This window comes from Solanum verrucosum, unplaced genomic scaffold (assembly GCF_900185275.1).
Source record: "Solanum verrucosum unplaced genomic scaffold, falcon-dt-bn FXZP01000231.1, whole genome shotgun sequence".
NCBI lineage: Eukaryota > Viridiplantae > Streptophyta > Magnoliopsida > Solanales > Solanaceae > Solanum > Solanum verrucosum.
In genome coordinates, this window is record NW_026020176.1 from 495,802 (window position 1) to 523,390 (window position 27,589).

The following is a 27,589-nucleotide window of genomic DNA, read 5'->3' on the forward strand; positions in this document are numbered from 1 at the left end:
AAAATCAAGCTCACAAAAAGGGGTCTGGCAGCAGGTATTTTTCGAAAATTACCTCAAACGGGGACTCCAAATCACTATCCGAGATCACCAACACGTTGTCCTCGAAAAATCTCACAACTTAGCCTTTTGGATCACCCAAATCGGTTGAGAGATGAGAGAGAGATGAGGGTTTGAAATTTGGGAAATGTTGCTGATTTTCTGCAATTTATTGCAGAAAATCTGCAACATTTCCAAAACTTAAAATCCGACGGGGTGCTCCGATCTCGTTCGGAACCCCGTGCACGCAAACGAGATATGCAACCATACCAAATTCGATATTCCAGACTCAACGGCGCAGTCGAAATTTCCATCAGAGGTCATTTCGATAAAAAGTGGGTCCCACTTCCAAAAGTCATTTTAAGTCAAAACCCACAAAAGGGCTCGGAAAGATATCGAAAACCTCCAGACACAAAAGAAGGGTCAATCTAGACCAAACTCGACATTCCGGAGCTAACCACGCTGACGAATTCTCATCCGAGCGCGTTTACTCAGAATGTTGACCAAAGTCAAACTTAGGCTTAAACTTAAAGTTAAAACGCCTAATCGCACCGACTCACACTGAAAACCTCGGGAGTCATGTCGACCATGCTACTAGCCTAAAATGACCCTTCCGGAGCTGATGGAATCGTCAGAATTGGATTCCGATGTCATCTTCTTGAACTTTTGATCGAAAATGATCGTTCAAGGTTCATAAGCTCCAAAACACAAAAACTCGCACCAAGACCAAACGAACGACCAGGTGACCGAACTGTCAGTCCCAGCAAGTCATAAATGACTTGGGGTCGCTATAGGAACGCTCTAAACGACACACAGAAGGCAAGACACAGAAATGACCAAGAGGGTCATTACAATATCCACTACTAAAAAGGACTTTCGTCCGCGAAAGAAAGGATCAAGAAGTACCTGAAGGCTCAAACAAGCGGGAAACTGCTCTCGCATCTCCTGCTCGGTCTCCCAGGTAGCCTCCTCGACTGGACGATGCCTCCAACGGACCTTAACAACAGGAATGGCTCTCGAGCGCAATCTCCTCACATCTCTGGCTAGAATGGCAACTGGCTCCTCTACGAATGTCAAACGATCATCCAACTCGACTGCATCATACTGGAGCACATGGACTCATCAGGAACATACCGCCGCAGCATCGAAACATGAAACACTGGGTGGATGGCTGAAAATACTGGAGGTAGGGCCAACTCATAAGCAACCTCCCCAACTGTCCGGAGTATCTCAAAAGGCCCAATGTACCTGGGGCTAAGCTTGCCCCGCCTCCCAAACCTCATCACGCCCTTCATGGGCGACACACGGAGGAATACCCGATCACCAACAGAGAATCTCAAAGGTCGACGCCTCTGATCCGCATAACTCTGGTGCCTACTCTGAGCCGTCCTGAGCCTATCCTGAATCACCCTCACCTGATCCAGGGCCTCCTGAAGCAAATCTGTACCACGCGGCCTAGGCTCTGTAGACTCAAACCAACCAACTGGAGAGCGACAACGCCTACCATATAAGGCCTCAAACGGGGCCATCTGAATACTAGAGTGGTAGCTGTTGTTGTACGCAAACTCCGCCAAAGGCAAGAACTGGTCCCACTGACCTCCAAAATCCATAACACAGGCCCGCAACATATCCTCAAGGACCTGAATAGTACGCTCTGACTGACCATCCGTCTGTGGGTGAAATGTGTGCTAAGGTGGACACGGTTCCCAACTCCTCCTGAAAAGCCCTCCAAAAGCTGGAAGTGAACTGTGAACCCCGATCTGAAATGATAGAAACAGGCACACCATGAAGACGAACTACCTCCCTAATATAGATACGAGCCAACCTCTCAGCACTGAAGGTAGTATGAACAGGAAGGAAGTGTGCTGACTTGGTCAATCGATCCACGATGACCCAAATGCTGTCAACACCTCTAGAAGTCCGAGGCAACCCCACAACGAATCCATAGTGATACGCTCCCACTTCCACTCTGGAATGGGTAATCTCTGGAACTCGCCACCAGGCCTCAAATGCTCGGCCTTTACCTGCTGGCAGCACAAGCAACGGGAAACAAAGTCAGCAATATCTCTCCTCATGCCACTCCACCAGTAATGCTGCCTCAAATCACGATACATCTTCGCTGTGCCCGGATGGATAGAGTATCTAGACTCATGGGCCTCAGAAAGTATCAACTGTATCAAATCTCCAACTCTCGAACACAGATGCGGCCGGCAAATTTCAACACTCCATCAGGATCTAAGGTAGCCTGACCACCATCACCCGCTAACACTCGATCTCTAAGGGCCACCAAGGTATCATCCTCAAACTGGCAACCACGGATCCTATCAAGCAAAGAAGACTGAACTCCCATAAAGGCCAAGACGCGTCTAGAATCTGAGATATCCAACCGAACCATGCTATTAGCTAAGGACTGAATGTCCAAAGCTAAGGGTCGCTCCTCAACAGATAAGAAGGCTAGACTACCCATACTCACTGCCTTCCGGCTCAAGGCGTCCGCTACCACATTCGCCTTGCCCGGATGATAGAGAATAGAGAGGTCGTAGTCCTTCAGGAGCTCAATCCAACGACGCTGCCTCGAATTAAGGTCCCTCTGGCTCATGATGTACTGAAGACTCCTATGATCGGTATAGATCTCACATCGAACTCCATACAAGTAGTGCCTCCAAATCTTAAGCGCGAAAACTACCGCCGCCAACTCCAAGTCATGAGTGGGGTAGTTGCGCTCATGGATCTTAAGCTGCCTCGATGCATAAGCAATAACCCGGCCCTGCTGCATCAATACACAACCCAAACCAACACCGGATGCGTCACAATAAACCGTGAAGCCCTCACCCTCAACTGGAAGAGTCAATATAGGAGCGGTGGTCAATAACTCCTTGAGCCTCAAAAAGCTCGCCTCACACTCCTCTGACCAAACAAAGGGAACATCAACACGAGTCAATCGAGTCAACGGGGCTGCAATAGTAGAAAAGCCCTCAACAAAGCGTCTGTAATAGCCTGCTAGTCCGACGAAGCTCCGAATCTCAGTAACTGAGGTGGGCCTGTGCCAATCACGAATAGCCTCAATCTTCGCCGGATCAACCCTAATACCCTCCTTGGACACCACGTGCCCCAAGAAGGCTACAGACTCAAGCCAAAACTCGCACTTTGAGAACTTGGCATAAAGCCGCTGATCTCTCAAAGTCTGGAGCACTATCCTCAAATGCTGCTCATGCTCACTCCGGCTCCGCGAGTATACCAGTATGTCATCAATGAAGACGATGACAAATAAATCAAGGTATGGCCTGAACACACGTGTCATCAAGTCCATGAAGGCAGCAGGGGCATTAGTCAACCCAAAAGACATCACAAGAACTCATATGGCCATAACGGGTCCTAAATGCAGTCTTAGGGATGTCTGCTGCCCTAATCCTCAGCTGATGGTACCCGGACCTCAAATCAATCTTAGAAAACACGGCGCACCCTGAAGCTGATCAAACAAATCATCAATACGAGGCATGGGGTAACGGTTCTTCACCGTCACCTTGTTCAGCTGCCTGTAGTCAATACACATCCTCATAGTCCCGTCCTTCTTCTTCACAAACAGAACAGGAGCACCCCAAGGCGACACACTCGGACGGATAAACCCCTTACCTAAGAGATCCTCTAACTGAGCACTGAGCTCCCTGAGCTCTGCAGGAGCCATCCGGTAAGGCGGAATAGAAATAGGACGGGTGTCGGGCTCCAAATCTATGGCAAAATCAATGTCACGATCTGGAGGTAAGCCAGGTAGGTCTGTAGGGAACACATCTGCAAACTCTCTAACCACAGGAACTGAGTCAACTGAAGAGTCATCTCTACTCACATCTCGCACATAAGCCAAATAAGCTAAACACCCAGAAGCAACCAACCGTCTAGCCCGCATAAAAGAGATGATCCCTGTCGGTGTGTGACTATAAGCACCCTGCCACAACACTGGGGAAATGCCAGGCATCGCTAAGGTAACAGTCTTGGCGTAGCAATCCAAGACCGCATGGTAAGGGGATAACCAGTCCATGCCCAGAATCACATCAAAATCAACCATATCTAGCAGAATAAGATCAACTCTAGTATCACAACCCTGGATAGTCACTAAGCAAGACGCAATATCTGATCCACTACTAAGGACTCACCCACCGGGGTCGAAACATGAACTGGCTCTGCCAAAGACTCAGACCTCATACCCAATCGAGGAGCAAAATAAACAGATACATACGAGAATGTGGACCCGGGATCAAATAATACTGTAGCAGGCTGATGGCATAATAAAAGCGTACCTGTGATAACATCGTCAGATGCCTCAGCCGTCGCCCTCGCCGGGGCTGCGTAGAAATGGCCCTGAGCACCTCTGCCCGATGCATCTGATCTACCACCTAGCCTGCCTCCTCGAGCTCCGCCTCTGGTACCCTGTCGGCTGTCCCGACGACCCTGGTCCTGACCACCACCTCTAGCTAGAGGGGGCACTGCTGAAACTGGTCTAGGTGCAAGGGGAGCTGGTACAATCGCTCCTCGCCCTCGCCGGGGGCACTCTCTGGACCAATGGTCAGGAGCACCGCAATCAAAACACCCGAAGCTGAACGCCCTGAAGTAACCCGACTGCGGTAGGAAGGGAGGGAATCTGATCCCCTCGAACTCTGGCCCGTACTAGGACCACCCTGGTGATACTGGCCTCCCTCAGAAGCAGGTAATGCCGCCTGAACAGGACGACTGGACTGACCCTGCTGGAACCTCTGGCGGGGCCTATCATAGGAGTCTCTCCCTCTAGTCTGGGACCCGCTGTAGCTGCCCTGGTAGCGTGCCCTCTTATCGCTGCCCCCTTGGGCCTCGCGATGAATATGCTCCATGGATCGGGCATGGTCAACTACATCAAGAAATGAACGGCCGGCAGAAACTAAATGCTCTGTGTCGACCCTCAGACGGTACCGCAACCCACGTACAAAACAACGAACTCTCTCCTCCTCCGTGGGTAGGATCATGGTAGCATGTCGAGACAACTCATGGAATCTCGTCTCGTACTCTGAGACGGTCATAGGGCCCTGCTCCAATCTGGAGAACTGATCACGAAGCCTATCCCTGACGCTCCGTGGCATGAACCGAGCTAAGAAAGCCTCTGAGAACTCACTCCAAGATACAGGAGGCGATCCAACTGGCCTGGACTCTCGATACGAGCGCCACCACTGCCTGGCTGGCCCACGAAACTGATGAGCAGTGAAGTCGGCTCCTCTCGACTCCAAGAGGCCTAATGACTGTAGCTGCTCCTGACAAGTGAGCTGGAACTCGTAGGCATCCTCCCCCATCGCCCCTGAGAATATCGGCGGTGCCAACCTCTGGAATACCCCGAGCATCTTCTGCTCGCGCAGTGGCATCTCCCCGTCCTTTAAGTCTGACACGACCGCACATGAACTGGTGGCGGCTGAACCTCTGGTGCCGCTGCGGCAGGCTGACCCTGCGGCGCTGGAGCTGGTGCTGGCTGGTGCTGCTGGGCTGTGCTGGGCTGGTGCCTGTCGCATCTCCCCAATAGCTGCTAGTATCTGAGTCAGCAGAGCATGAAGATCAGGAGCTGCAGCTGCAGCTGGTGCAGGTGGTGGCTGGGCTGGCCCCGGCCCCACCGGCTGTGGAGGTACATATGCTGCCTGAGGCTCCTCCTCCCTATCTCGGGCTGGTGCTACGGCCCTGCCTCGACCTCGGGGTCGGCGTCTACCCCAAGCTGAGGCTCTGCCTGCAGACCCGGGTGCGCCACCCCTGGCCGCGCCACCTCGCGAGCGAGCCATCCTGCGAAAGAGTGAAACAAGTGAGATTTCCAGAAACCAATAAGACACACGATGCACGAAAGCGAAACAAAAGAGGAAATTTTCCTAAGGACATCCTGTAGCCTCCCGAAGATAAGTTACGGACGTCTCCGCACCGATCCGCAGGACTCTACTAGACGTTAGCTCTGTACAAGTGAGACCGATAAACCTGGGGCTCTGATACCAACTTGTCACGACCCGATTTCTCAAGTCATGATGCACCTACTATAACCCACCAGTAGGTAAGCCAACCCGTAACCCGGAACAACAAGTAATGGGTCTGAGGGTAGAAACTAAACAAGAGTAGCAAATAACAATAAAACAGGCGGAAGCAAACCAAAAACATATATACAATAAAGATCCCTCCCAGAACCTGGAAGTCACTAGTACAGAGCTACTAACAAAATGAGTACAAGTCCCAAAAGTGGACAACAGAGACTGGACTGTCTCGAAAGGTAAAAGACAAGTCTATATATACAGATGGAGACTGAAATAGTACAAAACGTCGTGTGCTCACTCCCGTCTCCGGATCAGTCTGCTCCAAGCTCGATCAACGCTGGCTACTAGTGCCCGGACCTGCATCACGAAATAGATGCAGAGCGTAGCATGAGTACCAAAACAACAGGTACCCAGTAGGCATCATAGGCCGACTGAACTTGAAAAGTAAAGGCAATATGAAAAGAAGGAATAACACAAACCGAAGTCAAGAACGAAATCTAAGTAACAATGGAATGCACACGAGTGTATAAAGAACTAACTAAAGTAATCTATAAGCTAACTACACCTAACTGGACCCCCATAAGCCCAGAAGGTACACTCGTGCGCAAATTAAATAAAAACCCGAACGGACCCCCATAAGCCCGACGAGTACACAGAATAACTATAACTAAAGAGAATTGCATAAAAGAACCCAAGAACGAAGAACATCAAACCAGAACCTCAACCCTAATTAGTAGAATCTGACAGTACGGAGGCCGGACCTCGAACCGGATGCTCACAAGAAATATCCAAGTAATCAATCACAAATATCAAGTATATGAGGCCGGAACTCTAACCGGATGCTCTATATAAGTATCTGGGAAATAGAGGCCGGACCTTAAACCGGATGCTCTATATAAGTATCTGGGCAATAGAGGCCGGACCTTAAACCGGATGCTCTATAAAGTGCCAATGTAGCTGCTGAAAGAGTCCTAATCGATCCACACTCATAAATGTCCATGGAACGCCGTCCATACTTAGCCAATCAATGTAAGTCCTTGGAACCAAATCGAAAATCAAATTCAAATCGCGAAGTAGAACTAGTGTCGCCGATGTAACTCGTGAAGCCGTAACATCGGGGAAAATAAGGATAACTAAAGTCGGAGCAAGCGTATCGCCTAACTAAGGCCCAACTATCAGACTCATCAGACTCGGACGACGTCGGGCAAACTAAGCTATTGATCCGAATAATGTATTTCTAAGGCAAGCCCTAGTCAAACCTAAACTAAGGCCCAACATGCTTCAAATAAACAATAATTAAGCATGCAAGCACTCCACATAGCGAGGAGGGTCCGTTAATAACACAAAGCATGCTCACAGTTACCCGATAATTCCCGAAATAGGCCGAAAACATGATTTCTTAACACCTATGCAAGATTCAATAACTACCCAACCCAAATCCCAACTAATCAACATGCATTCACATTCTCGAGCTCAATCTAAGAGAGGAAAACCGTAGCCTACCTGTAGGCCGATCACACGCGCTCCAAAATCACTCTTCGGAGCTTTCCCTTTCTGAACGTCCTCGAAACGCTGCCCCGCTATCAAAAATAGTATCACAACGTTAATACGGTCGTTTAGACACCAAAATCACAACAAACGGAGACGGGTCAATTTTGGAGTCAAAACGGAAATCGTGGGACCCGCGCAGGAAATTCCGAAATTAACCCCAAAAGTGGGTCCTAACCAGTTCCCCCAGCTCATGTCCCAAAATGGGACACAATTCGGGGCTCGGGAACAACACAATATCAACAAGCAACTAAAACCCAATTTTTCTCAAAAATAGAAATGGGACAGCAGCTAATTCAGCGTTTTACCAAAAACGGGCGATCTACAGTAAAATCTAACAACACCACAATGTTCTCCTCGAAAAACCACTCAAGATAGCCTCAAAAATCACCAAAATCGGATCTAAAATGGCTAAGAAAACAAGTCTCAAAAATTTCCAAAATCAAGCTCACAAAAAGGGTCTGGCAGCAGGTATTTTTCGAAAATTACCTCAAACGGGGACTCCAAATCACTATCCGAGCTCACCAACACGTTGTCCTCGAAAAATCTCACAACTTAGCCTTTTGGATCACCCAAATCGGTTGAGAGATGAGAGAGAGATGAGGGTTTGAAGTTTGGGAAATGTTGCTGATTTTCTGCAATTTATTGCAGAAATCTGCAATTTCCAAAACTTAAAATCCGACGGGGTGCTCCGATCTCGTTCGGAACCCCGTGCACGCAAACGAGATATGCAACCATACCAAATTCGATATTCCAGACTCAACGGCGCAGTCGAAATTTCCATCAGAGGTCATTTCGATAAAAAGTGGGTCCCACTTCCAAAAGTCATTTTAAGTCAAAACCCACAAAAGGGCTCGGAAAGATATCGAAAACCTCCAGACACAAAAGAAGGGTCAATCTAGACCAAACTCGACATTCCGGAGCTAACCACGCTGACGGAATTCTCATCCGAGCGCGTTTACTCAGAATGTTGACCAAAGTCAAACTTAGGCTTAAATTAAAGTTAAAACGCCTAATCGCACCGACTCACACTGAAAACCTCGGGAGTCATGTCGACCATGCTACTAGCCTAAAATGACCCTTCCGGAGCTGATGAATCGTCAGAATTGGATTCCGATGTCATCTTCTTGAACTTTTGATCGAAAATGATCGTTCAAGGTTCATAAGCTCCAAAACACAAAAACTCGCACCAAGACCAAACGAACGACCAGGTGACCGAACTGTCAGTCCCAGCAAGTCATAAATGACTTGGGGTCGCTATAGGAACGCTCTAAACGACACACAGAAGGCAAGACACAGAAATGACCAAGAGGGTCATTACAATATCCACTACTAAAAAGGACTTTCGTCCGCGAAAGAAAGGATCAAGAAGTACCTGAAGGCTCAAACAAGCCGGGAAACTGCTCTCGCATCTCCTGCTCGGTCTCCCAGGTAGCCTCCTCGACTGGACGATGCCTCCAACGGACCTTAACAACAGGAATGGCTCTCGAGCGCAATCTCCTCACATCTCTGGCTAGAATGGCAACTGGCTCCTCTACGAATGTCAAACGATCATCCAACTCGACTGCATCATACTGGAGCACATGGGACTCATCAGGAACATACCGCCGCAGCATCGAAACATGAAACACTGGGTGGATGGCTGAAAATACTGGAGGTAGGGCCAACTCATAAGCAACCTCCCCAACTGTCCGGAGTATCTCAAAAGGCCCAATGTACCTGGGGCTAAGCTTGCCCCGCCTCCCAAACCTCATCACGCCCTTCATGGGCGACACACGGAGGAATACCCGGTCACCAACAGAGAATCTCAAAGGTCGACGCCTCTGATCCGCATAACTCTGGTGCCTACTCTGAGCCGTCCTGAGCCTATCCTGAATCACCCTCACCTGATCCAGGGCCTCCTGAAGCAAATCTGTACCACGCGGCCTAGGCTCTGTAGACTCAAACCAACCAACTGGAGAGCGACAACGCCTACCATATAAGGCCTCAAACGGGGCCATCTGAATACTAGAGTGGTAGCTGTTGTTGTACGCAAACTCCGCCAAAGGCAAGAACTGGTCCCACTGACCTCCAAAATCCATAACACAGGCCCGCAACATATCCTCAAGGACCTGAATAGTACGCTCTGACTGACCATCCGTCTGTGGGTGAAATGCTGTGCTAAGGTGGACACGGGTTCCCAACTCCTCCTGAAAAGCCCTCCAAAAGCTGGAAGTGAACTGTGAACCCCGATCTGAAATGATAGAAACAGGCACGCCATGAAGACGGACTACCTCCCTAATGTAGATACGAGCCAACCTCTCGCACTGAAAGTAGTATGAACAGGAAGGAAGTGTGCTGACTTGGTCAATCGATCCACGATGACCCAAATGCTGTCAACACCTCTAGAAGTCCGAGGCAACCCCACAACGAAATCCATAGTGATACGCTCCCACTTCCACTCTGGAATGGGTAATCTCTGGAACTCGCCACCAGGCCTCAAATGCTCGGCCTTTACCTGCTGGCAGCACAAGCAACGGGAAACAAAGTCAGCAATATCTCTCCTCATGCCACTCCACCAGTAATGCTGCCTCAAATCACGATACATCTTCGCTGTGCCCGGATGGATAGAGTATCTAGACTCATGGGCCTCAGAAAGTATCAACTGTATCAAATCTCCAACTCTCGGAACACAGATGCGGCCGGCAAATTTCAACACTCCATCAGGATCTAAGGTAGCCTGACCACCATCACCCGCTAACACTCGATCTCTAAGGGCCACCAAAGTATCATCCTCAAACTGGCAACCACGGATCCTATCAAGCAAAGAAGACTGAACTCCCATAAAGGCCAAGACGCGTCTAGAATCTGAGATATCCAACCGAACCATGCTATTAGCTAAGGACTGAATGTCCAAAGCTAAGGGTCGCTCCTCAACAGATAAGAAGGCTAGACTACCCATACTCACTGCCTTCCGGCTCAAGGCGTCCGCTACCACATTCGCCTTGCCCGGATGATAGAGAATAGAGAGGTCGTAGTCCTTCAGGAGCTCAATCCAACGACGCTGCCTCGAATTAAGGTCCCTCTGGCTCATGATGTACTGAAGACTCCTATGATCGGTATAGATCTCACATCGAACTCCATACAAGTAGTGCCTCCAAATCTTAAGCGCGAAAACTACCGCCGCCAACTCCAAGTCATGAGTGGGGTAGTTGCGCTCATGGATCTTAAGCTGCCTCGATGCATAAGCAATAACCCGGCCCTGCTGCATCAATACACAACCCAAACCAACACCGGATGCGTCACAATAAACCGTGAAGCCCTCACCCTCAACTGGAAGAGTCAATATAGGAGCGGTGGTCAATAACTCCTTGAGCCTCAAAAAGCTCGCCTCACACTCCTCTGACCAAACAAAGGGAACATCAACACGAGTCAATCGAGTCAACGGGGCTGCAATAGTAGAAAAGCCCTCAACAAAGCGTCTGTAGTAGCCTGCTAGTCCGACGAAGCTCCGAATCTCAGTAACTGAGGTGGGCCTGTGCCAATCACGAATAGCCTCAATCTTCGCCGGATCAACCCTAATACCCTCCTTGGACACCACGTGCCCCAAGAAGGCTACAGACTCAAGCCAAAACTCGCACTTTGAGAACTTGGCATAAAGCCGCTGATCTCTCAAAGTCTGGAGCACTATCCTCAAATGCTGCTCATGCTCACTCCGGCTCCGCGAGTATACCAGTATGTCATCAATGAAGACGATGACAAATAAATCAAGGTATGGCCTGAACACACGTGTCATCAAGTCCATGAAGGCAGCAGGGGCATTAGTCAACCCAAAAGACATCACAAGGAACTCATAGTGGCCATAACGGGTCCTAAATGCAGTCTTAGGGATGTCTGCTGCCCTAATCCTCAGCTGATGGTACCCGGACCTCAAATCAATCTTAGAAAACACGGCGGCACCCTGAAGCTGATCAAACAAATCATCAATACGAGGCATGGGGTAACGGTTCTTCACCGTCACCTTGTTCAGCTGCCTGTAGTCAATACACATCCTCATAGTCCCGTCCTTCTTCTTCACAAACAGAACAGGAGCACCCCAAGGCGACACACTCGGACGGATAAACCCCTTACCTAAGAGATCCTCTAACTGAGCACTGAGCTCCCTGAGCTCTGCAGGAGCCATCCGGTAAGGCGGAATAGAAATAGGACGGGTGTCGGGCTCCAAATCTATGGCAAAATCAATGTCACGATCTGGAGGTAAGCCAGGTAGGTCTGTAGGGAACACATCTGCAAACTCTCTAACCACAGGAACTGAGTCAACTGAAGAGTCATCTCTACTCACATCTCGCACATAAGCCAAATAAGCTAAACACCCAGAAGCAACCAACCGTCTAGCCCGCATAAAAGAGATGATCCCTGTCGGTGTGTGACTATAAGCACCCTGCCACAACACTGGGGGAAATGCCAGGCATCGCTAAGGTAACAGTCTTGGCGTAGCAATCCAAGACCGCATGGTAAGGGGATAACCAGTCCATGCCCAGAATCACATCAAAATCAACCATATCTAGCAGAATAAGATCAACTCTAGTATCACAACCCTGGATAGTCACTAAGCAAGATCGCAATATCTGATCCACTACTAAGGACTCACCCACCGGGGTCGAAACATGAACTGGCTCTGCCAAAGACTCAGACCTCATACCCAATCGAGGAGCAAAATAAACAGATACATACGAGAATGTGGACCCGGGATCAAATAATACTGTAGCAGGCTGATGGCATAATAAAAGCGTACCTGTGATAACATCGTCAGATGCCTCAGCCGTCGCCCTCGCCGGGGCTGCGTAGAAATGGCCCTGAGCACCTCTGCCCGATGCATCTGATCTACCACCTAGCCTGCCTCCTCGAGCTCCGCCTCTGGTACCCTGTCGGCTGTCCCGACGACCCTGGTCCTGACCACCACCTCTAGCTAGAGGGGGCACTGCTGAAACTGGTCTAGGTGCAAGGGGAGCTGGTACAATCGCTCCTCGCCCTCGCCGGGGGCACTCTCTGGACCAATGGTCAGGAGCACCGCAATCAAAACACCCCGAAGCTGAACGCCCTGAAGTAACCCGACTGCGGTAGGAAGGGAGGGAATCTGATCCCCTCGAACTCTGGCCCGTACTAGGACCACCCTGGTGATACTGGCCTCCCTCAGAAGCAGGTAATGCCGCCTGAACAGGACGACTGGACTGACCCTGCTGGAACCTCTGGCGGGGCCTATCATAGGAGTCTCTCCCTCTAGTCTGGGACCCGCTGTAGCTGCCCTGGTAGCGTGCCCTCTTATCGCTGCCCCCTTGGGCCTCGCGATGAATATGCTCCATGGATCGGGCATGGTCAACTACATCAAGAAATGAACGGCCGGCAGAAACTAAATGCTCTGTGTCGACCCTCAGACGGTACCGCAACCCACGTACAAAACAACGAACTCTCTCCTCCTCCGTGGGTAGGATCATGGTAGCATGTCGAGACAACTCATGGAATCTCGTCTCGTACTCTGAGACGGTCATAGGGCCCTGCTCCAATCTGGAGAACTGATCACGAAGCCTATCCCTGACGCTCCGTGGCATGAACCGAGCTAAGAAAGCCTCTGAGAACTCACTCCAAGATACAGGAGGCGATCCAACTGGCCTGGACTCTCGATACGAGCGCCACCACTGCCTGGCTGGCCCACGAAACTGATGAGCAGTGAAGTCGGCTCCTCTCGACTCCAAGAGGCCTAATGACTGTAGCTGCTCCTGACAAGTGAGCTGGAACTCGTAGGCATCCTCCCCCATCGCCCCTGAGAATATCGGCGGTGCCAACCTCTGGAATACCCCGAGCATCTTCTGCTCGCGCAGTGGCATCTCCCCGTCCTTTAAGTCTGACACGACAGTCACATGAACTGGTGGCGGCTGAACCTCTGGTGCCGCTGCGGCAGGCTGACCCTGCGGCGCTGGAGCTGGTGCTGCTGGTGCTGCTGGGCTGGTGCTGGTGCCTGTCGCATCTCCCCAATAGCTGCTAGTATCTGAGTCAGCAGAGCATGAAGATCAGGAGCTGCAGCTGCAGCTGGTGCAGGTGGTGGCTGGGCTGGCCCCGGCCCACCGGCTGTGGAGGTACATATGCTGCCTGAGGCTCCTCCTCCCTATCTCGGGCTGGTGCTACGGCCCTGCTCGACCTCGGGGTCGGCGTCTACCCCAAGCTGAGGCTCTGCCTGCAGACCCGGGGCGCCACCCCTGGCCGCGCCACCTCGCGAGCGAGCCATCCTGCGAAAGAGTGAAACAATGAGATTTCCAGAACCAATAAGACACACGATGCACGAAAGCGAAACAAAAGAGGAAATTTTCCTAAGACATCCTGTAGCCTCCGAAGATAAGTTACGGACGTCTCCGCACCGATCCGCAGGACTCTACTAGACGTTAGCTCTGTACAAGTGAGACCGATAAACCTGGGGCTCTGATACCAACTTGTCACGACCCGATTTCTCAAGTCATGATGGCACCTACTATAACCCACCAGTAGGTAAGCCAACCGTAACCCGGAACAATGGGTCTGAGGGTAGAAACTAAACAAGAGTAGCAAATAACAATAAAACAGGCGGAAGCAAACCAAAAACATATATACAATAAAGATCCCTCCCAGAACCTGGAAGTCACTAGTACAGAGCTACTAACAAAATGAGTACAAGTCCCAAAAGTGGACAACAGAGACTGGACTGTCTCGAAAGGTAAAAGACAAGTCTATATATACAGATGGAGACTGAAATAGTACAAAACGTCGTGTGCTCACTCCCGTCTCCGGATCAGTCTGCTCCAAGCTCGATCAACGCTGGCTACTAGTGCCCGGACCTGCATCACGAAATAGATGCAGAGCGTAGCATGAGTACCAAAACAACAGGTACCCAGTAGGCATCATAGGCCGACTGAACTTGAAAAGTAAAGGCAATATGAAAAGAAGGAATAACACAAACCGAAGTCAAGAACGAAATCTAAGTAACAAGGGAATGCACACGAGTGTATAAAGAACTAACTAAAGTAATCTATAAGCTAACTACACCTAACTGGACCCCCATAAGCCCAGAAGGTACACTCGTGCGCAAATTAAATAAAAACCCGAACGGACCCCCATAAGCCCGACGAGTACACAGAATAACTAAAACTAAAGAGAATTGCATAAAAGAACCCAAGAACGAAGAACATCAAACCAGAACCTCAACCCTAATTAGTAGAATCTGACAGTACGGAGGCCGGACCTCGAACCGGATGCTCACAAGAAATACCAAGTAACCAATCACAAATATCAAGTATATGAGGCCGGAACTCTAACCGGATGCTCTATATAAGTATCTGGGAAATAGAGGCCGGACCTTAAACCGGATGCTCTATATAAGTATCTGGGCAATAGAGGCCGGACCTTAAACCGGATGCTCTATAAAGTGCCAATGTAGCTGCTGAAAGAGTCCTAATCGATCCACACTCATAAATGTCCATGGAACGCCGTCCATACTTAGCCAATCAATGTAAGTCCTTGGAACCAAATCGAAAATCAAATTCAAATCGCGAAGTAGAACTAGTGTCGCCGATGTAACTCGTGAAGCCGTAACATCGGGGAAAATAAGGATAACTAAAGTCGGAGCAAGGTATCGCCTAACTAAGGCCCAACTATCAGACTCAAGTCTGCTACACCAGTCTACAGGGATCTAAGCGCCGAGCGACGTCGGGGCAAAACTAAGGCTATTGGATCCGAATAATGTATTTCTAAGGCAAGCCTAGTCAAACCTAAACTAAGGCCCATCTTCAAATAAACATAATAGCGACCGAGCGACGTCGGGGCAAAACTAAGGCCTAGATAAACTAAGCCAACATCTTCAAATAAACAATAATTAAGCATGCAAGCACTCCACATAGCGAGGAGGTCCGTTAAAACACAAAGCATGCTCACAGTTACCCGATAATTCCGAAATAGGCCGAAAACATGATTTCTTAACACCTATGCAAGATTCAATAACTACCCAACCCAAATCCCAACTAATCAACATGCATTCACATTCTCGAGCTCAATCTAAGAGAGGGAAAACCGTAGCCTACCTGTAGGCCGATCACACGCGCTCCAAAATCACTCTTCGGAGCTTTCCCTTTCGAACGTCCTCGAAACGCTGCCCCGCTATCAAAAATAGATCACAACGTTAATACGGTCGTTTAGACACCAAAATCACAACAAACGGAGACGGGTCAATTTTGGAGTCAAAACGGGAATCGTGGGACCCGCGCAGGAAATTCCGAAATTAACCCCAAAAGTGGGTCCTAACCAGTTCCCCCAGCTCATGTCCCAAAATGGGACACAATTCGGGGCTCGGGAACAACACAATATCAACAAGCAACTAAAACCCAATTTTTCTCAAAAAATAGAAATGGGACAGCAGCTAATTCAGCGTTTTTACCAAAAACGGGCGATCTACAGTAAAATCTAACAACACCACAATGTTCTCCTCGAAAAACCACTCAAGATAGCCTCAAAAATCACCAAAATCGGATCTAAAATGGCTAAGAAAACAAGTCTCAAAAATTTCCAAAATCAAGCTCACAAAAAGGGTCTGGCAGCAGGTATTTTTCGAAAATTACCTCAAACGGGGACTCCAAATCACTATCCGAGCTCACCAACACGTTGCCTCGAAAAATCTCACAACTTAGCCTTTTGGATCACCCAAATCGGTTGAGAGATGAGAGAGAGATGAGGGTTTGAAGTTTGGGAAATGTTGCTGATTTTCTGCAATTTATTGCAGAAAATCTGCAAATTTCCAAAACTTAAAATCCGACGGGGTGCTCCGATCTCGTTCGGAACCCCGTGCACGCAAACGAGATATGCAACCATACCAAATTCGATATTCCAGACTCAACGGCGCAGTCGAAATTTCCATCAGAGGTCATTTCGATAAAAAGTGGGTCCCACTTCCAAAAGTCATTTTAAGTCAAAACCCACAAAAGGGCTCGGAAAGATATCGAAAACCTCCAGACACAAAAGAAGGGTCAATCTAGACCAAACTCGACATTCCGGAGCTAACCACGCTGACGGAATTCTCATCCGAGCGCGTTTACTCAGAATGTTGACCAAAGTCAAACTTAGGCTTAAATTAAAGTTAAAACGCCTAATCGCACCGACTCACACTGAAAACCTCGGGAGTCATGTCGACCATGCTACTAGCCTAAAATGACCCTTCCGGAGCTGATGGAATCGTCAGAATTGGATTCCGATGTCATCTTCTTGAACTTTTGATCGAAAATGATCGTTCAAGGTTCATAAGCTCCAAAACACAAAAACTCGCACCAAGACCAAACGAACGACCAGGTGACCGAACTGTCAGTCCCAGCAAGTCATAAATGACTTGGGGTCGCTATAGGAACGCTCTAAACGACACACAGAAGGCAAGACACAGAAATGACCAAGAGGGTCATTACAATATCCACTACTAAAAAGGACTTTCGTCCGCGAAAGAAAGGATCAAGAAGTACCTGAAGGCTCAAACAAGCCGGGAAACTGCTCTCGCATCTCCTGCTCGGTCTCCCAGGTAGCCTCCTCGACTGGACGATGCCTCCAACGGACCTTAACAACAGGAATGGCTCTCGAGCGCAATCTCCTCACATCTCTGGCTAGAATGGCAACTGGCTCCTCTACGAATGTCAAACGATCATCCAACTCGACTGCATCATACTGGAGCACATGGGACTCATCAGGAACATACCGCCGCAGCATCGAAACATGAAACACTGGGTGGATGGCTGAAAATACTGGAGGTAGGGCCAACTCATAAGCAACCTCCCCAACTGTCCGGAGTATCTCAAAAGGCCCAATGTACCTGGGGCTAAGCTTGCCCCGCCTCCCAAACCTCATCACGCCCTTCATGGGCGACACACGGAGGAATACCCGTCACCAACAGAGAATCTCAAAGGTCGACGCCTCTGATCCGCATAACTCTGGTGCCTACTCTGAGCCGTCCTGAGCCTATCCTGAATCACCCTCACCTGATCCAGGGCCTCCTGAAGCAAATCTGTACCACGCGGCCTAGGCTCTGTAGACTCAAACCAACCAACTGGAGAGCGACAACGCCTACCATATAAGGCCTCAAACGGGGCCATCTGAATACTAGAGTGGTAGCTGTTGTTGTACGCAAACTCCGCCAAAGGCAAGAACTGGTCCCACTGACCTCCAAAATCCATAACACAGGCCCGCAACATATCCTCAAGGACCTGAATAGTACGCTCTGACTGACCATCCGTCTGTGGGTGAAATGCTGTGCTAAGGTGGACACGGGTTCCCAACTCCTCCTGAAAAGCCCTCCAAAAGCTGGAAGTGAACTGTGAACCCCGATCTGAAATGATAGAAACAGGCACGCCATGAAGACGACTACCTCCCTAATGTAGATACGAGCCAACCTCTCGCACTGAAGTAGTATGAACAGGAAGGAAGTGTGCTGACTTGGTCAATCGATCCACGATGACCCAAATGCTGTCAACACCTCTAGAAGTCCGAGGCAACCCCACAACGAAATCCATAGTGATACGCTCCCACTTCCACTCTGGAATGGGTAATCTCTGGAACTCGCCACCAGGCCTCAAATGCTCGGCCTTTACCTGCTGGCAGCACAAGCAACGGGAAACAAAGTCAGCAATATCTCTCCTCATGCCACTCCACCAGTAATGCTGCCTCAAATCACGATACATCTTCGCTGTGCCCGGATGGATAGAGTATCTAGACTCATGGGCCTCAGAAAGTATCAACTGTATCAAATCTCCAACTCTCGGAACACAGATGCGGCCGGCAAATTTCAACACTCCATCAGGATCTAAGGTAGCCTGACCACCATCACCCGCTAACACTCGATCTCTAAGGGCCACCAAGTATCATCCTCAAACTGGCAACCACGGATCCTATCAAGCAAAGAAGACTGAACTCCCATAAAGGCCAAGACGCGTCTAGAATCTGAGATATCCAACCGAACCATGCTATTAGCTAAGGACTGAATGTCCAAAGCTAAGGGTCGCTCCTCAACAGATAAGAAGGCTAGACTACCCATACTCACTGCCTTCCGGCTCAAGGCGTCCGCTACCACATTCGCCTTGCCCGGATGATAGAGAATAGAGAGGTCGTAGTCCTTCAGGAGCTCAATCCAACGACGCTGCCTCGAATTAAGGTCCCTCTGGCTCATGATGTACTGAAGACTCCTATGATCGGTATAGATCTCACATCGAACTCCATACAAGTAGTGCCTCCAAATCTTAAGCGCGAAAACTACCGCCGCCAACTCCAAGTCATGAGTGGGGTAGTTGCGCTCATGGATCTTAAGCTGCCTCGATGCATAAGCAATAACCCGGCCCTGCTGCATCAATACACAACCCAAACCAACACCGGATGCGTCACAATAAACTGTGAAGCCCTCACCCTCAACTGGAAGAGTCAATATAGGAGCGGTGGTCAATAACTCCTTGAGCCTCAAAAAGCTCGCCTCACACTCCTCTGACCAAACAAAGGGAACATCAACACGAGTCAATCGAGTCAACGGGGCTGCAATAGTAGAAAAGCCCTCAACAAAGCGTCTGTAATAGCCTGCTAGTCCGACGAAGCTCCGAATCTCAGTAACTGAGGTGGGCCTGTGCCAATCACGAATAGCCTCAATCTTCGCCGGATCAACCCTAATACCCTCCTTGGACACCACGTGCCCCAAGAAGGCTACAGACTCAAGCCAAAACTCGCACTTTGAGAACTTGGCATAAAGCCGCTGATCTCTCAAAGTCTGGAGCACTATCCTCAAATGCTGCTCATGCTCACTCCGGCTCCGCGAGTATACCAGTATGTCATCAATGAAGACGATGACAAATAAATCAAGGTATGGCCTGAACACACGTGTCATCAAGTCCATGAAGGCAGCAGGGGCATTAGTCAACCCAAAAGACATCACAAGGAACTCATAGTGGCCATAACGGGTCCTAAATGCAGTCTTAGGGATGTCTGCTGCCCTAATCCTCAGCTGATGGTACCCGGACCTCAAATCAATCTTAGAAAACACGGCGGCACCCTGAAGCTGATCAAACAAATCATCAATACGAGGCATGGGGTAACGGTTCTTCACCGTCACCTTGTTCAGCTGCCTGTAGTCAATACACATCCTCATAGTCCCGTCCTTCTTCTTCACAAACAGAACAGGAGCACCCCAAGGCGACACACTCGGACGGATAAACCCCTTACCTAAGAGATCCTCTAACTGAGCACTGAGCTCCCTGAGCTCTGCAGGAGCCATCCGGTAAGGCGGAATAGAAATAGGACGGGTGTCGGGCTCCAAATCTATGGCAAAATCAATGTCACGATCTGGAGGTAAGCCAGGTAGGTCTGTAGGGAACACATCTGCAAACTCTCTAACCACAGGAACTGAGTCAACTGAAGAGCCCTCCTACTCACATCTCGCACATAAGCCAAATAAGCTAAACACCCAGAAGCAACCAACCGTCTAGCCCGCATAAAAGAGATGATCCCTGTCGGTGTGTGACTATAAGCACCCTGCCACAACACTGGGGAATGCAGGCATCGCTAAGGTAACAGTCTTGGCGTAGCAATCCAAGACCGCATGGTAAGGGGATAACCAGTCCATGCCCAGAATCACATCAAAATCAACCATATCTAGCAGAATAAGATCAACTCTAGTATCACAACCCTGGATAGTCACTAAGCAAGATCGCAATATCTGATCCACTACTAAGGACTCACCCACCGGGGTCGAAACATGAACTGGCTCTGCCAAAGACTCAGACCTCATACCCAATCGAGGAGCAAAATAAACAGATACATACGAGAATGTGGACCCGGGATCAAATAATACTGTAGCAGGCTGATGGCATAATAAAAGCGTACCTGTGATAACATCGTCAGATGCCTCAGCCGTCGCCCTCGCCGGGGCTGCGTAGAAATGGCCCTGAGCACCTCTGCCCGATGCATCTGATCTACCACCTAGCCTGCCTCCTCGAGCTCCGCCTCTGGTACCCTGTCGGCTGTCCCGACGACCCTGGTCCTGACCACCACCTCTAGCTAGAGGGGGCACTGCTGAAACTGGTCTAGGTGCAAGGGGAGCTGGTACAATCGCTCCTCGCCCTCGCCGGGGGCACTCTCTGGACCAATGGTCAGGAGCACCGCAATCAAAACACCCCGAAGCTGAACGCCCTGAAGTAACCCGACTGCGGTAGGAAGGGAGGGAATCTGATCCCCTCGAACTCTGGCCCGTACTAGGACCACCCTGGTGATACTGGCCTCCCTCAGAAGCAGGTAATGCCGCCTGAACAGGACGACTGGACTGACCCTGCTGGAACCTCTGGCGGGGCCTATCATAGGAGTCTCTCCCTCTAGTCTGGGACCCGCTGTAGCTGCCCTGGTAGCGTGCCCTCTTATCGCTGCCCCCTTGGGCCTCGCGATGAATATGCTCCATGGATCGGGCATGGTCAACTACATCAAGAAATGAACGGCCGGCAGAAACTAAATGCTCTGTGTCGACCCTCAGACGGTACCGCAACCCACGTACAAAACAACGAACTCTCTCCTCCTCCGTGGGTAGGATCATGGTAGCATGTCGAGACAACTCATGGAATCTCGTCTCGTACTCTGAGACGGTCATAGGGCCCTGCTCCAATCTGGAGAACTGATCACGAAGCCTATCCCTGACGCTCCGTGGCATGAACCGGGCTAAGAAAGCCTCTGAGAACTCACTCCAAGATACAGGAGGCGATCCAACTGGCCTGGACTCTCGATACGAGCGCCACCACTGCCTGGCTGGCCCACGAAACTGATGAGCAGTGAAGTCGGCTCCTCTCGACTCCAAGAGGCCTAATGACTGTAGCTGCTCCTGACAAGTGAGCTGGAACTCGTAGGCATCCTCCCCCATCGCCCCTGAGAATATCGGCGGTGCCAACCTCTGGAATACCCCGAGCATCTTCTGCTCGCGCAGTGGCATCTCCCCGTCCTTTAAGTCTGACACGACAGTCACATGAACTGGTGGCGGCTGAACCTCTGGTGCCGCTGCGGCAGGCTGACCCTGCGGCGCTGGAGCTGGTGCTGGTGCTGGGCTGGGTGCTGGTGCCTGTCGCATCTCCCCAATAGCTGCTAGTATCTGAGTCAGCAGAGCATGAAGATCAGGAGCTGCAGCTGTAGCTGGTGCAGCCGGTGGGGCCGGGGGCAGACTGATCCGGAGACGGGAGTGAGTACACGAAGTTTTGTACTATTTCAGTCTCCATCTGTATATATAGACTTGTCTTTACCTTTCAAGACATTCCAGTCTCTGTTGTCTACTTTTGGGACTTGTACTCATTTTGTTAGTAGCTCTGTACTAGTGACTTCCAGGTTCTGGGAGGGATCTTTATTTGTATATATGTTTTTGGTTTGCTACCGCCTATTTATATTGTTATTTGTCTACTCTTGTTTAGTTTCTACCCTCAACCCATTACTTGTTGTTCCGGGTTAACGGGTTGGCTTACCTGCTGGTAGGTTATAGTAGGTGCCATCATGACTTGAGAAATCGCGTCGTGACAAGTTGGTATCAGAGCTGGCTACTAGTGCCCGGACCTGCATCACGAAATAGATGCAGAGCGTAGCATGAGTACCAAAACAACAGGTACCCAGTAGGCATCACAGGCCGACTAAATTGAAAAGGCAATATGAAAAGAAGGAATAACACAAACCGAAGTCAAGAACTAAAATCTAACTAACAAGGGAATGCACACGAGTGTACAAAGAACTAAGTAAAGTAATCTATAAGCTAGCTACACCTAACTGGGCCCCCATAAGCCCAGAAGGTACACTCGTGCGCAAGTTAAATAAAAACCCGAACGGACCCCCATAAGCCCGACGAGTACACAGAATAACTAAAACAAAAGAGAATTGCATAAAAGAACCCAAGAACGAAGAACACGAATCAGAACCTCAACCCTAATTAGTAAAATCTGACAGTACGGAGGTCGGACCTCTAACCGGATGCTCACCAGAATACCAAGTAACCAATCACAAATATCAAGTATATGAGGCCGGAACTCTAACCGGATGCTCTATATACGTATCTGGGAAATATAGGCCGGACCTTAAACCGGATGCTCTATATAAGTATCTAGGCAATAGAGGCCGGAACTCTAACCGGATGCTCTATAAAAGTGCCAATGTAGCTGCTGAAAGAGTCCTAATCGATCCACACTCATAAATGTCCATGGAATGTCGTCCATACTTAGCCAATCAATGTAAGTCCTTGGAACCAAATCGAAAATCAAATTCAAACCGCGAAGTAGAACTAGTGTCGCCGATGCAACTCGTGAAGCAGTAACATCGGGGAAAATAAGGATAACTATAGCCGGAGAAAGAGTATCGCTTAACTAAGGCCCAAACTATCAGACTCAAGTCCGTTAATAACACAAAGCATGCTCACAATTACCCGATAATTCTCGAAATATGCCGAAAACATGATTTCTTAACGCTTATGTAGGATTCAATAACTACGCAACCCAAATCCCAACTAATCAACATGCATTCACATTCTCGAGCTCAATCTAAGAGAGGGAAACCGTAGCCTACCTGTCGGCCGATCACACGCGCTCCAAAATCACTCCTTCGGAGCTTTCCCTTTCCGAACGTCCTCGAAACGCTGCCCCGCTATCAAAAATAGAGTCACAACGTTAATACGGTTGTTTAGACACCAAAATCACAACAAACGCAGACGGGTCAATTTTGGAGTCAAAACGGGAATCGTGGGACCCGCGTAGGAAATTCTGAAATTAACCCCAAAAGTGGGTCCTAACCAGTTTCCCCCAGCTCATGTCCCAAAATGGGACACAATTCGGGGCTCGGGAACAACACAATATCAACATGCAACTAAAACCCAAATTTTCTCAAAAATTAGAAATGGGACAGCAGTTGAATCAGTGTATTTACCAAAAACGGGCGATCTACAGTGAAATCTAACAACACCATAATGTTCTCCTCGAAAAACCACTCAAAATAGCCTCAAAAATCACCAAAATCGCATCTAAAATGGCTAAGAAAACAAGTCTCAAAAATTTCCAAAAACAAGTCTCAAAAAACCAACGCGTTGCCGTCGAAAAATCTCACAACTTTGCCTTTTGGATCACCCAAATCGGTTGGGAGATGAGAGAGAGATGAGGGTTTGAAATTTGGGAAATGTTGCTGATTTTCTGCAATTTATTGTAGAAAATCTGTAACATTTCCAAAACTTGAAAAAATCGATGGGGTGCTCCGATCTCGTTCAGAACCCCGTGCACGCAAACGAGATATGCAACCATACCAAATTTGATATTCCAGACTCAACGGCGCAGTCGAAATTTTCATCAGAGGTCATTTCGATAAAAAGTGGGTCCCACTTCCAAAAGTCATTTTAAGTCAAAACTCACAAAAGGGCTCGGAAAGATATCGAAAACCTCCAGACACAAAAGAAGGGTCAATCTAGACCAAACTCGACATTCCGAAGCTAACCACACTGACGGAATTCTCATCCGAGCGTGTTTACTCAGAATGTTGACCAAAGTCAAACTTTGGCTTAAACTTAAAGTTAAAACGCCTAATCGCACCGACTCACACTGAAAGCCTCGGGAATCATGTCGACCATGCTACTAGCCTAAAATGACCCTTCCGGAGCTGATGGAATCGTCAGAATTGGATTCCGATGTCATCTTCTTGAACTTTTGATCGAAAATGATCGTTCAAGGTTCATAAGCTCCAAAACACAAAAACTCGCACCAAGACCAAACGAACGACCAGGTGACCGAACTGTCAGTCCCAGCAAGTCATAAATGACTTGGTGTCGCTATAGGAACGCTCTAAACGACACATAGAAGGCAAGACACAGAAATGACCAAGAGGGTCATTACAGTGTCGTGGCACCCCACGGTTACACATAGATCCGCCCCTGATTTTATCTACAAGGTAAATAAAAAAAGGTTGAGAATTACAGCTGATTATGAAATAATAAGGGATAATAATTTATACTTATGCCAACAATGATGAGCATTTTTTTGCAACCTTTTATTCAATTTTTTCATAGTATAGATAGTGGGGGAAAATATGAGCATTTCCCAACGTCTCTAAAGCTTCTCTTTGGCAACTTTAAAACACAAATTTTTTTTTGAAATAAATTGGCAAGAAAGAAGAAAGATTGTTATCGCTATTGATGGTTTTAATTGTAAGTTCCTAAACCAAAAGGCTCATTAGTGACCGTTGAGCTATGTCTCGCAATCGCCAAAGCTTCCCTTTTGGAATTTGAATTGTAATACATCGGCAAGAAAGAAGAAAGATTGTGATCGTCCCAATTAATTGTGTGAGTTTTCTATCTGTATTGATATTCCATGATTTCTGGTTTTACATGTAAGATTTCTTGATGGAAAATGGGAGGGGTGGAGGTGGGGGTTTCCCATTTCAAGCTTGCTTCACTGATATTTCTGGGTTTAATATGAACCTTTGGTTTCAATTGTATGATTTCTTGATCGTTGGAAATGGGAGGGGTAGGGGTGGGGGTTTCCGATTTCAAGAATTTACGAATAAATTTTTGAACAAGACTGAAAATCTTAGTTGATCGAATCAACTTTGTGTGTTTTCGATCTTTAATGATGTTTACTTCTTGCTTCATTTCTTTTCTGGGTATTATTTTGGAGATTTTTTGTTTTAACGGTAATATTTCTTGATGGTTGAAAATGGAAGGGGTGGGGGTGGGGAATTACAGAAATGTTTTTGGAACAACACTGAAAATCATAGTTCTCTGTTAGTTTTATTTCTAATTTCTTGCATGTTGTTGCTTGTTGAAATCTCGACTGATGTTTCTTTCTTGCTTCATTTCTCTTCTTTGTACTATTTTGCACTTCACTGAGATTTCTGGGTTTACTACGAACCTTTGGTTTTAATTGTAAGATTCTTGATCGTTGAAAATCGGAGGGATGGGGATGGGGCCTTCTGATTTCAAGAATTTAGGATGGGAGGGATGGAGGATGGGGGTTTCCAATTTCAAGAATTTTAGGATGGGTGGAGAATTACCCGTCGAAAATCTGTTGATGACTCCGAATCCTGATGGTGTTTCATCTCTTTCCTATTTTGAAATGCAATTACCAGATTGATGTAGCTTATAATACGCAGATGTTCTATTTTCTCTCCTTGCTGGTTTTCGTCTAATCATCTTAACACAAAATATGCCTTAGTTTTGTCATAGTCTCTGTTTGTCATTTCTTGTTACTCTGCTTCTATTTTGGTATTCATTACATCACCTTTAATTTAGGATGTTTCCTTCTTACTTCATTGTGATTTCTTGTTTTACTTATAAGATTTCTTGATGGAAAATGGGAGGGGTGGGGGTTGGGGGTTATCGATTTCAAGAATTTAGGAATAAATTTGTTGGTTTAATCAATTCTATGAGTTTTCTATCTTTATTGATGTTTACTTCTTGCTTCATTTCTGTTCTGGGTATTATTTTGCACTTCACTGAGCTTTTTGGTTTTAATTGTTAGATTTCTTGATGGTTGAAAATGGAAGGGGTGGGGGTGGGGAATTACAGAAATGTTTCTGGAATCAATTCTGTAATTTTTTTTATCTATATTTCAACCATACAAAAATTCTAATTTCTTGACTGATGTTTCTTTCTTGCTTCATTTCTGTTCTTTGTATTATTTTGTACTTCACTAAGATTTCTGGGTTTACTATGAACCTTTGGTTTTAATTGTAAGATTTCTTGATGGTTGAAAATGGGAGGGGTGGGAGATGGGAGTTTCCGATTTCAAGAATTTAGGATGAAAATCTCAATTTTTTTGTTGTTGTCATAGTCTGTCTTTGTCGTTTATTGTTACTCTGCTTCTATTCTGGTTTTCATTACATCACCTTTAAATTTGATGTTTGAACCACAACTATGATTTGTTGAGAGGAATGGCTACAGCATCAACTTACCTGATTCAAGATCAGAATATAAGTATACACTATAATGATACAAATTTCATCTAACAACTGGAATACATTGGTGTGATATACTATTTCTTAGCAGGGGCTTCTCTGGTGGGAAAGAATGGTATCTCGAAGAAAAGAGGAGGGATTGGTGGAAGAAAAGCACTTAATGATAGCTCAAAGCCTCTGCTCTACAAGCATCAAAGAAAAATAATTCCGCAAATATGAGGGAAAGATCTTGATTCCTCTAGAAACAAATTTAGTGCAGGAAGAAAAGATAATTATTCTAAAGTTTTGGAGAAAAAGGGTAGCAGGAAAGCACTAGCTGATCTTACAAACTCAACCAAGTCGTCATCTGTTCTGCAATCAGAATTGCGTCAAAGCACAGAGAAAGGCCATGGACATGAGTTGTTTTCTCAAGGAAGTTGGATTAGATCATGGTATGACCAACACTGATATTTGATTGAACCGTGTATTAGAAACATTTTGCTGATCCAGTTCTCCTTTGGCAGATGATGTCCCTTTGCATCTAAGAGCATCTCCACATGCACTTGAACTATCAATGAAGTCGAAGGTATTTGCATTCCTAGCACCTTTTCCTCATGTACTTATTCAATGTTTTTGCATTGAATTTGTGGTTTTGTTAAATTAAATGTAGTCATCAACATATCAGCCAGAAAGCCCAACGAAGCATTATGTCCAAGTGGAAGAGCTGCCAGAACTAATCTTTTATGATCAGGTCCGTTGTGTATCTTTTTCCCCTTGTGCTGCATCTCCTAAATCAGTAAAGCCACGATATATCAGCTGGCCGGATGACGGTGTTCTAGATTTTGCATTGCTTTGGAACACCTATCCATTCAAAGCATTGGTGGACACTACTTTCAACTCAAGGATCACTCGCAGCCCTTTGAAATATATCCGTTGTAGTCATTGGTCAGTCATCTATCCTAAATCAGCTAATGTTTTTCTGTTCTTTCCTTCTATTTTCTTTTTCTAAATTTTTTGTTTCAGATTAGATTGGATGAATT

General features: G+C 47.7%; 1 protein-coding gene and 2 pseudogenes across 1 annotated transcript; 1 reads left to right on the forward strand and 2 right to left on the reverse strand.

The window, feature by feature from the left end:
- Nucleotides 1-931: 931 nt before the first annotated feature.
- Nucleotides 932-8,404, reverse strand: LOC125828995 (uncharacterized; annotated as a pseudogene).
- Nucleotides 8,405-8,935: 531 nt separating this feature from the next.
- Nucleotides 8,936-16,534, reverse strand: LOC125828994 (uncharacterized). The gene is given in 12 exon segments (XM_049508282.1): nt 8,936-9,915; nt 9,918-11,268; nt 11,323-12,045; nt 12,047-13,591; nt 13,594-13,712; nt 13,715-13,923; nt 14,397-14,455; nt 14,981-15,042; nt 15,045-15,276; nt 15,695-15,746; nt 15,748-15,770; nt 16,481-16,534. Coding segments are annotated over 12 exon segments (5,370 nt in total). The 3' UTR covers nt 8,936-8,974.
- A 9,036-nt stretch (nt 16,535-25,570) lies between these two features.
- On the forward strand, nt 25,571-27,558 carry LOC125828973 (uncharacterized; annotated as a pseudogene).
- The last annotated feature ends 31 nt before the right edge of the window (nt 27,559-27,589 follow it).